At 35.0% G+C, this 15,088-nt stretch overlaps 1 protein-coding gene across 1 annotated transcript in view; it reads left to right on the top strand.

Annotated features, from left to right (window-relative positions):
• The first annotated feature begins 229 nt into the window (after positions 1-229).
• The window catches only part of samd10b (sterile alpha motif domain containing 10b), a 114,753-nt gene continuing 99,894 nt past the window's right edge, over positions 230-15,088 (top strand). The window contains exon 1 of the mRNA XM_051096883.1: positions 230-451. Within this exon, the coding sequence (XP_050952840.1) occupies positions 439-451 (13 nt within the window). The 5' untranslated portion in view covers positions 230-438. The remainder of the gene's footprint in view (positions 452-15,088) is intronic.

Raw genomic sequence — 15,088 nt, 5'->3', positions numbered from 1 at the left:
CAACAAATATTTATGTTGTCACTCGCTCTCATGCGTTTGCTCCATATGTTCCACTCTCCCTCGAGCACGTGCTGGTTTAGATGTAGTTTAAATGACAGGCTTGTATTATTGCACTGACTGCATACTGTCATTCATCTCCACTGCCACTTGTGTAATCAGTGAATCGCGCCCGCCGCGTGTGAGTGCGTTCAGCGCTAAGGTGAGAAAGCAGAGGGAGGAGTTTAAACTTGCCCGAGGCTCTGGGAGCCGAATGACTGTCATCCCTCTGTCGGGTTTATATGTGGACGCGTGCGCTGATTTCTCCTGCTCCACAGCAGATCTGTGCGCTCGGAGGTGTCGTTCAGGAGCACCGGCTCTCTCTTCTACCGGACCGGACACCAGTGACCATGGCAGGCACCTACTAAAGCAATCACGGAGAGATACGCGTTTGTACCGACTATGGCTGTAGACGGTAAGCTTATAATGTGATTCATAGTGCAGCCACATGTAAACGATGTATCGTTTATTTACATGGTCACATGCATTGCAGTAGACAATACTTATGACTTCCGCTGTTTACTGTACTAGACTAGACTATACTGTAAGAGCAATATTTTTGTATACTTCTTTACACTGTTTACACAATATTTACAGTACTATTTACTAATACCTTCTTATGCTAATACTAATCAGTATAGAATATGATGTTAACATCATTGTCTACATCCGATTTCACATTTTTTTAAAATGCAAGATTCTTAACTTAGATTTCTTCATCAGTAATTAAATTCAAAGTGGTTAAAAACTTCAATTTGAGCTTTTATACTGTTATTCTTTATACTAGTATTTAATACCATATAGTATGCTGTACTATTTATGTTTTTTTTTTTTTTGCTGTATCCTATGATGCTATTTATATTTTTTGCTGAATGCCATGTAAATGTTTTGGTCAGAAAGTTGGTGACTGGTGCAGCCTGACTCACACATTGTGGGTTTTTCAGATTTCAGATTTATTTTTGCCCATCATGTTGACATTGCGCTCTACCCGCTGAAGGGAATGTCAGCTAGAGTTCATGGGTTTGTATCTGGACATAAGCATAAAGTCTACCTGACATCCTACATGATGAATCAAAGCACTCACACGCATGCTTACAGTGATCTCAAGGGCTTTTATGTAATCTTAGGAAATATATGTTTTCCCTTGGCCCCGGGCAATTATATGTAATCATAGTATATCCGCAGTAGCGCTCAGCGTGGTGCTGAAACGGACAGCAAGACCTTGCCTCACTTTATCCTGGCTTCCTCTTATCATGTCCTTTTCCTAATTCCTTCTCCTTTCAAGTGTGTGATGGTGTAAATTTAGTAAGTTTAGTTCCAAAAATAAAAATGTACTCACTTTCAGGCCATCCAAGATGTAGGTGAATTTGTTTCTTCAGCAGAAGAGGTTTGGAGAAATGTAGCATTACATCACTCGCCAGTGGATCCACTGTAGTGAATGGGTGCCGTCAGAATGAGAGTCCAGACAGCTGATTAAAACATCACAGTAATCCATCGTGTGGATTGCTTGTCTATTATTGCGATGTTTTATCAGCTGTTTGGACTCTTATTCTGACGGCACCCATTTACAGTACATTTTTAGCAGTGTGTTAACTATTCTATTAAAAGAACAGTTTGTATGCAAAATATGAAGCCCTTTATATAGCAATATGTTGTTTCCTTTAAGGAAAAACATGAGGAAACAAATTACATAATCACAAAGTCTCCCCCAAGGAATGCTAGATAATTATGTTTATTCAAACATGTTTTTTACCCAATTAGGACGGCTTGTTTTAATTAATGTTACATTCTGCCAGCAAAATATTATCAGTGTTCAAGCACTTTTTTTCAGCCCTCCTAAGAGAAAGTCTGAGATGTGAGTGCACAAGCGGTTTATATAGAGGAACCTTATATTTGCTTTCAAGCCGTTTGATTAGACAACTCAATTACACTTCAGAGAACTGATTGTTTGCTTTAATATCTTCTGTTGCACACATATTGCCATATCATTCTTCTGTTACAATACAGTTATTGCTTGGCAAGGTTTCATTATATACAGGCTGTAATAAAAAGATTTCCAGAATAGCGCTGGTTTCTGATTCACGTAAAGCATGTTTGTGTCACTGCTCATATAAAGCTTCATCAGATCTGGAGAGGCACAGATGTTGGGTTAACCCCCTCTCGCCCTGTTTCACACACCCGGTAGCTCTGAACTAATCCCAGCATGCAGTAGAAAGACTGGGCTGTTTTCCTGCTACCTAAGGGACCACCAATGCATTAAGTGCACGGACACACGCATGTCACTCATTCATTCATGCATACAGATGGATTAGAAATGCTAGACCCACAAGCTCAACTCACGGATGCTAACCACACACACGATGTCTGAAAAAATAGAAAGAGCAGTAGCAATAGAAGAGAGTAATTTCTGGCCTGTTTCGCTCAGATTGACATGCAGTAGGTGAAGGGAGTGTATATTCTGGCTCAATGTGTGTTTCCCTGTTATCAGCAGAAGCGATTCCATGCTTGACCAGTCTGTCAACACCATTGACTGTTTTTTTTCAGTGACTGGTAGGCATTTGCTTTTACTCTGTCATTTGAGAACACAAATAATGAATTTCATTAATTTTGACCGTTTCGCTTCAGTTGCCTAGCAGATGTTTCCGCTAGTTTTTTAATGGAAATAAATCTTGTGTGTCATATTTTCAACTCCCCAAAAATAAAGAATTAAAAAAGAAATAAATAAACAAAGCAAGCATAACTTTCACATTTACGTTTTGTCATGTTATTACACAAGAAAGCTTTTCAGTTGTATTTTATAATAATTTTGACTTGGTCCATCAATTATAAAACATAAAACTGAATGCACTTATAATGAAAGGTCTATGGGAAAGCAGTCAAAAAATATAGCTTGTGCTATATTTGCATTACAATGCATATTTTAATTGTCATGTGTATTTTAAACTTATTTAAATCATAGTAATATTATAAGTAATATAAGTTTTATAATTAATAGTATAAGTAACAGTGAGACTAATTTTATAGTAATATTATAAGTAATAGTGAGGCTACTTTTATAAGTAATATAAATATAAGTTTTATAAGTAATATAAGTAACAGTGAGTGAGACTGCTTTTATAAGTAATTTTGTAAGTAATAAAACAAGTAATAGTGAGACTATTTTAAGTAATATTATTAGAAATATAAGTTTTATAAGTAATATTATAAGTAACAGTGAGACTACATTTATTAGCAATTTTGTAAGTAATGTAATATAAGTTTTGTAAGTAATATAAATAATAGTGAGACTACTTTTATAAGTAATATTATACGCAACAGTCAGACTACTTTTATTAGTAATTTTGTAAGTAATGTAATATAAGTTTTGTAAGTAATATAAATAATAGTGAGACTACTTTTATAAGTAATATTATAAGTAACAGTGAGTGAGACTGCTTTTATAAGTAATTTTGTAAGTAATAAAACAAGTAATAGTGAGACTATTTTAAGTAATATTATTAGAAATATAAGTTTTATAAGTAATATTATAAGTAACAGTGAGACTACATTTATAAGTAATTTTGTAAGTAATGTAAGTAATATAAGTTTTGTAAGTAATATAAGTAACAGTGAGACTACTTTTATAAGTAATATTACAAGTAATATACTCTACATTTTATAAGTAATATTATAAGTAACAGTGAGTGAGACTACTTTTATAAGTAATTTTGTAAGTAATGTTAGTAATTTAATTTTTCGAAGAAATATTATAAGTAATAGTGAGAATATTTTAAGTAATATTATTAGAAATATAATTTTTCGAAGAAATATTATAAGTAATAGTGAGAATATTTTAAGTAATATTATTAGAAATATAAGTTTTATAAGTAATATTATAAGTAACAGTGAGTGAGACTGCTTTTATAAGTAATTTTGTAAGTAATATAAGTTTTGTAAGTAATAAAACAAGTAATAGTGAGACTATTTTAAGTAATATTATTAGAAATATAAGTTTTGTAAGTAATATTATAAGTAACAGTGAAACTACTTTTATAAGTAATTTTGTAAGTAATGTAAGTAATATAAGTTTTGTAAGTAATATAAGTAACAGTGAGACTACTTTTATAAGTAATATTACAAGTAATATACTCTACATTTTATAAGTAATATTATAAGTAACAGTGAGTGAGACTACTTTTATAAGTAATTTTGTAAGTAATGTTAGTAATTTAATTTTTCGAAGAAATATTATAAGTAATAGTGAGAATATTTTAAGTAATATTATTAGAAATATAAGATTTACAAGTAATATTATAAGTAATAGTGAGAATATTTTAAGTAATATTATTAGAAATATAAGTTTTATAAGTAATATTATAAGTAACAGTGAGTGAGACTGCTTTTATAAGTAATTTTGTAAGTAATATAAGTTTTGTAAGTAATAAAACAAGTAATAGTGAGACTATTTTAAGTAATATTATTAGAAATATAAGTTTTGTAAGTAATATTATAAGTAACAGTGAGACTACTTTTATAAGTAATTTTGTAAGTAATGTAAATAATATAAGTTTTGTAAGTAATATAAGTAACAGTGAGACTACTTTTATAAGTAATATTACAAGTAATATACTCTACATTTTATAAGTAATATTATAAGTAACAGTGAGTGAGACTACTTTTATAAGTAATTTTGTAAGTAATGTTAGTAATATAAGTTTTGTAAGTAATATTATAAGTAATAGTGAGAATATTTTAAGTAATATTATTAGAAATATAAGTTTTACAAGTAATATTATAAGCAATAGTGAGACTACTTTTATAAATAATATAAGTAATACATGTTTTATGAGTAATATCATGTTACACTAAGTGAGACTACATTTATAAGTAATTTTGTAAGTAATATAAGTTTTATGAGTAATATTACAAGTAACAGTGAGACTACTTTTATACTGTTCATTGAAAGACTAGATACTAGTGATGCACCAAGATATATTTTTTAACCAAAACACTGAAACCGAATTTTAATTTTGGAGAATAACAAAATTGGACAAAAAGTTAAATTAAATGTGGGTTGCTGATCTTGTTTCAGAATTGTGAGATATTTCAGTTTTTTTCTTAGAATTCTAAGTTTACATCTCGCAATTGTTTTTTTTTTTTTTCTGAATAAAAAGGTAATTGTGACATTTTATTTCACAATTATGAATTTTTTTTCCAAAAAAAGTTTATATCCTGCAATTCTGACTTCATATTTTGCAATTCTGAAAAAAGTCATTTTTTGTTTCTATTTTTTTCTATTTCCAAGTGGAAACAAGCTTTCATACAAAACAGATGCTGACACAGTCAAAATGTGCCATTGGAACAGTAATTAAATACAGTAATTAAATGTCATGCCTTGGTCAATGACTATGGCCCCTCTGAAACCATTTAAGATGAAACCAATTTATTTATTTATTTATTTACTGGCTGAATATTTTTCATTGCCATAAATACTGGATACAAAATGTTAAAAACCAATTTAATCCAACTAGACTTATTTAAGCATGTATAGCATTTATATTCAAAAGAGTTTGTATTTTAGGTTTATCCAATATCCAACATCATTGCTTTGTCCCATAGACTTTGCTTGCAAGTGAAATACTCAATTTTTGTTTAAAAAAAAAAGGTCTAAATTGTTGTCTGTGGTCATCAAAACAGATGCTGTTGATAGAGCTTAACTAGTATTGAACCCAGAACATTCCTTTAACAATGCTCCCAAATCTGTTCCTTTAAGCGCTTTTGTCTTAAAGCCTCTTGATCTTGTTTGTACTCTCAGTGCATTGTGGGTCAGATTAAATGAATCTCGTCCCAACCACATGACCGATGTTACGTCCCCGTGAACTGATTCTCACATGAGCGAATGAATGAAAGAAGAAAAGGAGGTGAAATGAAAGGAAGCTACTGTTTTCTTTAGCCACATAAACATGGTCTTTATTAGCTTTCTCTCACATGTTTGTTAAGGACGGGCTCTTAACAGCTATTTGGTGTCCTGCCCAAAAGTTGGCTCTGGAGAGCTTTTGAAATGCGATCCCACCTCAAATGGTGTGGAATGTGTGTGTGTGTGTTTAGGCCAGCATCCTTGTGTCCTCACAGGCATTGTATCCACCTTAAACCATCCATCCATCTATCCCTTTATCCCCTATCCTTTTGTATCATATCTTTTAGAAGCAGACAAAGGATTTTGCTAAAATGGATTTTGTGTGTGTGTGTGTGTTGTGCATCACATAGTGTGTTTGATCTGTGTGTGCGAGTTTTCATTATGTTTTTGTGCTGCTGTATGTATGTTTGGGTTTTAATTCTCATTCTGTTGGCCTGTTGGTGTCATCACAGTTCACACAGCATCTATGCTGACATCAGGGGAAGAGAAAGTAAAAAAAGATTTGCCTGCTTTATTTCTTGCAGTGATCCATTTATATGATAAAAGCTTTTAAATGAAAAGACGTCACTGTCTGTGCATTAGCATAGCACAGTTTTAATGTTTGTAGTACATATTTGGACAGCTGGTATGGGTGGATATTTTTGTCTCTGACTTTGATCTGAATAGACAGTTTGCCATCAGGTGCATTCACACTCTTGTCAAAAAATATCAAAGGAATGTGTACAGGATTGACAGAATTTCTGTCAGAATTTGGAATTGGAACCTCATGGAGGCAAATAATAATAATAATTATAATCTTTTAAGAATGAATTTAGGAGGAATCAAATAAAATCATATTTATTAAACATTAATTACTGTTTCCCCATTACAACGCTGTTACCATTACTGACAATAAAATGCGACATTACTATAATTTATTAAAATATTATAATCATTTTATTTTTCAGTTCATCTGAATGGATGCGCAGCGTACCTGTTTTTGACGATCCATAAACTCTAGTGTGAAGACACATGATTAACCGTTGCTTTTGTCTCACACACGCACAGAAAGAGTCTTATATATCACGCAGAATTGACAAGCTACATAAACGATATTCTTTGCTGTAGTTTCCTGTCTTCAGCTTTTAAGAACTGCCGGTTTCTCCGGTAGTAGGTGGAACTAATGCGCAAGCGGCAATCTCATTGGCTGACGCTCACCTATTATTGCCTCTGTTAACATTTCAGCAAATCAGTTTGAGCGAGCACAGACAGCGTGATTAATATTCATGAACACAGCAGCTCATTAATCCTTGGTGCGTTTTATATTATTTGTAGTAGAATTCGTAGTAGTTTTGTCATCTCATCAGTATTATTTTACGTTTTTTCCCGTTTTTATAGAAAAACTAAATTACAGTAAGCACCACCACCATTCCTAAGTTCAGCCAACATGACAAGTATGCATTCATACGTGGTCATTTTAATTACTAAAGTTCTAATGACTAAAGTTTAATGCTAAATTATCATAATGTAATTTTATAATGCTTGACTGACTGAAGACTTTAGGGTCTTAATGAAAAGTCTCTAATATACTTTGATTAAAAATTCTCAGTGGTTTTGTAAAACAACACCCTTTTTACCTTGTCAAAATGAGCTCTGCAGAAATCATCTCATTCTAAGGGGTTGTTCCTTTAAATGTTAATGAGCTCTGTTCGCCCCGCCCCTCTGTTCTCGCTATGGAATGACGATCTTGTTTACTTTAGCCGCATTTAGCTGCGTTTAGCCGCTAAACTTCCTAACTACCACGTTATAAGGAAAGGCGATCGCAAAGATTCATAAAAAGAACCCTTATACTCACTTTTGCAGTAAGTGAAGCTGGATCATGAATGATTCGCACGAACATAGACGGATATATGTAGATCGGGAGGTGCATTCCCTTCACAAACAAACGTGATCTACTGCATCTTCAGCGGCTCAGATGTCAGGAGTAAATGACGACCACTATGTTCATTATTACATCCAGCAACACAACACCTCAAACGCTCAATCAGAGATATTCTTGTCTAACTTACATCCCTGCTCCGGCAACGAAACAAAGCGGGCGGACTGTGACAGCTGATTCGAGGTAAATCGCTCATGTCAATCAACTATTGTGGGAGTGGCCTCTGTGGGTGTGACGCCACACTGACAGGCATCTGAGAACGGCTCGATTTGAAAAAGGGGATATTATTTTTACAGATTAATTAAAAAACGCTGCATGGATTTTTATCATTATAGGGTAGATTTGTAGATACACTGCCAACACACATTAATGTTCAAACAACATGAAAAAGGGAACTTAGCATCTGATGACCCCTTTAACATATTTAATATTGGGGGCATCTAAGTTATTTTACATATTTGAACTTTTTTTTTTTTAAGTAACTCAGTTACTTTCCCTGGTAATTAGTTACTTTTATAATGATGTAACTCAATTACTAAATTAGTTACTATTTGTGAGAAGTAACTAACTATAACTAATTACTTTTTAAAAGTAACATGCCCAACACTGGTGTCCTGGATAATCGTCAGCTATGTACTTTGTCATTTGTAGTGTGTTCTAAGTGGTTTCTAGAATATTACTATGTGGTTGCCAGGGCCCTGTTTATACCTGGTATTAAGATGTGTTTTGGTCGATTAGATCACAAGTAGACAAGGGAGACACATTCAAGTCAAGTCATTCAACTCTCTTTCTCTCTTTTTTTTTGTTAACAGCTGTTTTATTGAGATCTTTTCGAAGATATACAAGAACAAATATACAAACCTAAAACCCAACCCGATCTGATTCGTAAAAACATGAAAAGAGGTACCTGGTTGATTAAATTGGTTTTTGATGTTCTGAAAGATTTCATACTACTATCATCATAAATATCACCCAAAGTATTTGCTTTGTTGTGCACCCATTGTGGACAGTGAAAGGAGACATTTCATGACAAAAGACAATTGTTGTGAAAAATAGGGGAATGTCTGTGCTGGATTGTAACTTCTTGTGATTGCTTTTCGACTTCTCTCCATATAGAGAGAAGATGAGTTACAACAGGACCAAACTGTGATTTACACTGCCTAAGTGTGACCCCTGAAAAAACAAGATGCTTCAACTGGATGGATAAACCATAGATCGTTCATCTCTTTTGTTAATTCTCGACCACTTTCCTGATTTCTATGAAGGGAGGGTCTGGGTAGGTGTAGGGGCTTTCACACCGCATAGTTCTAATAACTATGTTCAAAGAACTAGCCAGCAGAGCCCCCGTCGGACCATTTTCCTGGTTGCATTTGCACCGCAAGCAGGAACTTTGAAGCAGCCGACAACAACGTCTTTATTCGCTGCATATACAACGTCAAAAACCGGTGAATGGAGGACACCATAGTACTGGAGTAGTTTTTGTTGTGTGTCGTGGGTTTCGTAATAACGGAGATGGAATGTAAACGCACAATTTATGCAATTGGAAGAGCATTGGAAGAAGTGTTGCCAACATTTCCTCCAAACAATATGCCCATATAAGTTGTTTGTTAAATCCCTGAAATACAACACATCGGAGAGTTGGACAACCCATCACATCATGGACAACAGGACGCTTTTTGTCCATGATGCGATATTATGCTTTTTCACTTTTTGAATTTTAGTCAGTGTGTGGTGTGTATGTTTGGGCAAAAAAAGGATCTACAAAGTTACAAGTCCACTCCAAAGGGAGATATTCCATTCTGTATTGTTAAAAATCTCTTTCCAAGAACTACAATGAACGGCTCCTTTGGATTACAACATTTGTTTTCCGCATGCAGTGATGTCACTTGTCCATTAGAATATCATCAAATTAATCCTGCCTACGGAAATTCGAATTGCTGGGGGGTGGGTAGGGACGAGGTGGCACTCACTAACTTTAGTGATGCAGCAATGAGAGCATGTTCTAGTACACCCCCAAAACAAAATCAAGACTTTGAAAAAGAGCATAATAGGACCCCTTTAATGCATTGTACCCTTTTATTTATAAAATTCGAGTTTCATGTAGCTCAGTTGTTAGAGCATTGCATTACAGTATGTGATCATGGGTTCAATCCCAGGGAATGCACATGCTCATAAAGAGTATATGCACTCTGAACTGCTTTTCAACACATTTGCCAAATGCTTAAATGTAAATGTGTTTTGCAAAATGGAATTAGGACAAATGCTGGGTAAGGGACCATGTAAAAAGTCCACACATTGCATTCAAATAAACACATATTTTCATAGATCATGACAGTCAAACGTAATTTTATGATGGCAGATGCAAAACGACACTGTCATTATTTTTATGCCGACTAGAGGGCGCTTAACTTTAAAACGTAAATATAGGTTGTAACCATCTGGCACCATCTAGGTACAACTTAAAATTCAAAATGATGAAATGTAGCCTATAGAGAGAGGCATAAATAAAACATGACTTTTTCAACAACAGGTGATGTCAGCTCAGTAATCAACCAGTTCAGCAAACACTTGGAAACACACATCAAAATCTTGCCTTGTCCACTTGTCACAGCGATTGGTTGTCGCCTGGTTTTTTGCTCGATATTTGCATAAAGTCAAGGAATGCCCAACCTCTTTGAAGCTCTCGGCCACTCTCAACACTTTCCCTGCACCGCTTTCAATCCCATAATGCACCACGTGAGAGTTTAAGCAAATTCAATAGGAATGAACTCCTAAAGTAGTGAAGTTATGAATGAAAAAGGAGACAACTGCAAAATGATATGGAGAGCAGCAGCTTTCTTTTTCCTCTTATAGCTGAAAAACTATGCGAAACACTGAGGGTGGACTCTTAAGACATAATTGTGCTTTTTACATTTTTTTGCCTTCAAACCAAACTTACAATTTAAGCCAGCAAACCTGAAATCCCATCTGGCTAGTGTGCTTCACAACACATCCTGTACTGTTTAAGAATTAGATCGGTAGGCAGAGGAAAGGTGGTCTTTAGAGGCTTTAGAGGCTGTTTGAATGCATTCGACAACATCACAATAAAAGCTATCAGATCTAATGTGTTTCTAATGAATTTCTTCTAATTCACCCTAGTATGGGAACTTTTTCACAAGATGCAAAATACTCACCAATGAGTACATTTTGCTGCAGTTTCCAACAGAAATGAACACTAGAGATGGTAAAACAGCAAGAACTTTTAATGGTTTACACAGTTTTGATTACATTTTGTGACATATTCCATGTGAAATGTCCACTGAATGGTGGTACGTTTTATGGTGACACGTTTTGTATGTGTCACCGCAGTTCTGAAATGTCCGTTGAGTGGCACAATAACTCTAATGCTCCATGACGTTTTAAAATAACTTACCATCTGTACTACACCTAAACCTACCCGATAGTATGAACAAAAGCGAATGTGATGTAAAAACACAATCACAAGTGTGCTGTTTTAGCTTGTTTTTTGATCTCTCATCTTTCAGCTCTTTCATGTGTCATGTTTTTCACAGGATTCATACCCAAGGATTCCACATTCTAAGTCCAATTCCGTGCCAGCTGAGCTATCGAGCAAGCTTGTTACATCCGGAAAGCAAAACAAATGGAGCTGTAATCAAAACTGTGTAAACGATTAAAAGTTCTTGCTGCTTTACCGCCTCTAGTGTTCATTTCTGTTGGAAACTGCAGCAAAATGTACTCATTGGTGAGTATTTTGCATCTTGTGAAAAAGTTCCCATACTAGGGTAAATTACCAGAAATTTCACAGAATTATTCTTCCCCTTTGAGACCTAGACTGAATTGACAAAAAATGCATCTTAATACCAGGTGTAAACAGGGCCTTGCTATGTGGATTCTCGTATGCTTTGGTTTGTTTCTACTAGATGGCTGCTTTGGTGTTCTAGGTGGTTTGTAGGGCAATGCTAAGTGGTTGATAGGGTGTTCTGGGTGATTGTTTGGGAGTTGCCTTTTGGTGCTCTAGGGTGTTGTTAGGTGATATTTCCAGTGATTGTTAGGGAATTTCAGCTAGATGAATTGCTAGATGGTTGCTTGCTGATTCAAGTTAAAAGAGACTTCCAAGCCTTTATTACAGTATATTTCATTCCTTACTTTTGTGTACAATTTTTTTTTTAAAACTATATTATCTCCTGCCATTCTCAAGTAAGCCTGATCGCTTAGAAGAGCAAAAAAATGTTGGTAGCACAAACGGTACAGGTCGAGCTTTTGAGTTCTAATCCCTTATGCTAAAAATAACAGGCTTTGCTTATAAATATGAATGAATTGTGTTGAAGCCTCTGTTTGATCTGTTTAAAATGATACGGTTAAGGCGGAAGCTGAAGATCCAGTTTACAGCTTGCTGATGCCTTTCACATTCTAATCAATAAGACTGTATAGATCCTAGAATATCACATGCTTCATCCATATGCTGCTTCATTACGGATCAGCACTGCACTTCTGAGATTCCCTATGAATAATAGTGGGATTGAGGGGGATGGGGAGGAAAAGCAGGGGGGAGGTGTCAAATAAACATTCACTCGTCAATCCCTGTGGACTTTAAACAGATTGATTAAGAGTTGAAACCCTGGGAGGGATCAATTTGGCTTAAATCAACAAGCATCTTTGTGAAAATGGACAGAGAGTAAGAAGGAGGCAGAGGGATGGCTGAAGAATGGAGAAGAAAGGTCCATTTCATTTTCTGGGAGGACTGATGGCTGAGTCGACCCGTGAGCTACGGATAATTGCTCTCGCGCAGGGCAGAGCTTTACACCCTCAAGTGTTCTCATCTTCGTTCTCCCCCCAGTGTTACCTAATTTCTCCAGTACTGTGGTCACTCTTGATTTTTTTAAACGGCCGGTCTGTCAGCTCTTCTCATCCTATTGTATTAGCAAGCGCACGGGCCCGTGTCCAATATCTCACGTTAATTAGTGCTCCGCGAAGAAAAGAAATGCACGATTGGGAAAGATAAAGGATGAAAGAGGAGGAGGATGTTGAAGAAAGAGACAGAGAGAGAGAAATGGAGAAAAGATAATAGAAACTGCTGAGAGGGCTGTGCTAATTAGCGATAATGCACTTGGTTTGAGTTTGATGGAAATTGATGGTCTTGTGCATGCTAGTTAGTTGCCATTTTGTAGTTGCTTTTCCAAAGCATCTTAGAGCAGTGGTTCTCAAACAGGGGGCACATTTAAACATATATTAATATATTAAATTAATAAGTTTACATACACCTTGCAGAATCTGCAAAATGGTAATTATTTGACCAAAATTAGAGGGAACATACAAAATACATGCTATTTTTTATTTAGTACTGACCTGAATAAGATATTTCACATAAAAGACGTTTACATATAGTCCACAAGAGAGATAGTTGCATTTTTAAAAGTGACACGGTTTGATTCTTAATACTATGTTGTTACCTGAATGATCCACAGCTATTTGTTTTTGTTTGTTTAGTGATAGTTGTTCATGAGTCCCTTGTTTGTCCTGAACAGTTAAACTGCCTGCTGTTCTTCAGAAAAAATCTTTCAGGTCCCATAATTTCTTTGTTTTTTCAGCATTTTTGTGTATTTGAACCCTTTCCAACAATGATTGTATGATTTTGAGATCCATCTTTTCACACTGAGGACAACTGAGGGACTCATATGCAACTTCAACTTCAGGTTCAAACACTCACTAATGTCCAGGAAAAACCCAAAAAAGGATAAACAATGCATTAAGAGCTGGGGGGTGAAACCTTTTGAACAGATTGAAGATGTGTACATTTTTCTTATTTTGCCTAAATATCATATTTTTTCATTTAGTACTGCCCTTCAGAAGCAACAAAAGATACTTACAGGTTTCCCAGAAGATAAAATAAGTAAAATTTACCATGATCTTCAAATTCAAAAATTTTCACCCCCCGACTCTTAATACATTGTTTTTCCTTCTGGAGCATCAGTGAGCATTTGAATAGTTTCCCTCATAGTCCCTCAGTTGTCCTCAATGTGAAAAGATGGATTTTAAAAATTATACAGTCATTGTTGGAAAGGGTTCAAATACACAAAAATGCTGAAAAACCAAAGAATTTGTGGGACCAGAAGGATTTTTCTGAAGAACAGCAGCAGTTTAACTGTTCAGGACAAACAAGGGACTCATGAACAACTATCACTAAACAAAAAAACACAGCTGCGGATCATTCATGTAACAACACAGTATTAAGAATCAAGTGTATGTAAACTTTTGAATGGGATCATTTTTATAAATGTAACTATTATTTTCTGAAATATAACTGAAATATCTTATTCAGGTCAGTAATAAATAAAATATAACATGCATTTTGCATGATCCCTCTTATTTTGGTAAAATCATTAACACTTTGCAAATTCTGCAAGGTGTATGTAAACTTTTGACTTCAACTGTATATGCAGATGTTCATTTCTTTGTTTCTTTCCAGTGCCCTATTCTTTAATTGCGAACTGTTTGTGACCGTTCATAGTGTGTGATAAGGTTTCTGATTGGTCAGTGTCCTTGTTGCAGGCACTATAGGCAGAGACGATGCCGCTCCTGCCGGCAAAAAGCAATTACACAATTACACTGATTTCTAACATCTGTATTATCAGCCTCACCCAGCTCTACTGCAGCTAATGGATGCATTATGAACCCGAGTACGCAAGAGAGGGGCTCAGCGAACCGCATCGTCTTTCTATTCTAATCTGTGTTTCTGTGCATGATGAACAGCTCTACACATTTTACCCTGTCTCTCAAAATATCACCCATGGGCCATATCTCTGACTCGAACTCTTGTCTCTGTCCATTTCTCTCACATCAGCTTCCTATTTCTGACCCGCTTTGACCGTCTGGTCATGAACACAAATGCAGGCCTCAGATGAACGGGGCGTAGATGTGGATATTGTAAAATTAGATGGCTGTTTATACACAAATGATTTGTTTTTATCGTCTGATTCGTCTTTACAGTTGGCGGTAACACTGTGCAGTTACAATACCAGATACCATGGTTCTTTAATACAGGTCAGAAGTTTACATACACCTTGAAGAATCTGCAAATTGTTTAGTATTTTACCAAAATAAAAGGGATCATACAAAATGCATGTTATATTTTATTTAGTACTGACCTGAATAAGATATTTCACATAAAAGACATTTACATATAGTCACAAGAGAAAATAATAGTTGAATTGATAGTGTAAAATGATCCTGTTCAAAAG

Source organism: Labeo rohita, chromosome 23, assembly GCF_022985175.1.
Source record: "Labeo rohita strain BAU-BD-2019 chromosome 23, IGBB_LRoh.1.0, whole genome shotgun sequence".
NCBI classification, from domain to species: Eukaryota; Metazoa; Chordata; class Actinopteri; order Cypriniformes; family Cyprinidae; genus Labeo; species Labeo rohita.
This window is presented reverse-complemented; position numbering and strand designations above follow the sequence as displayed.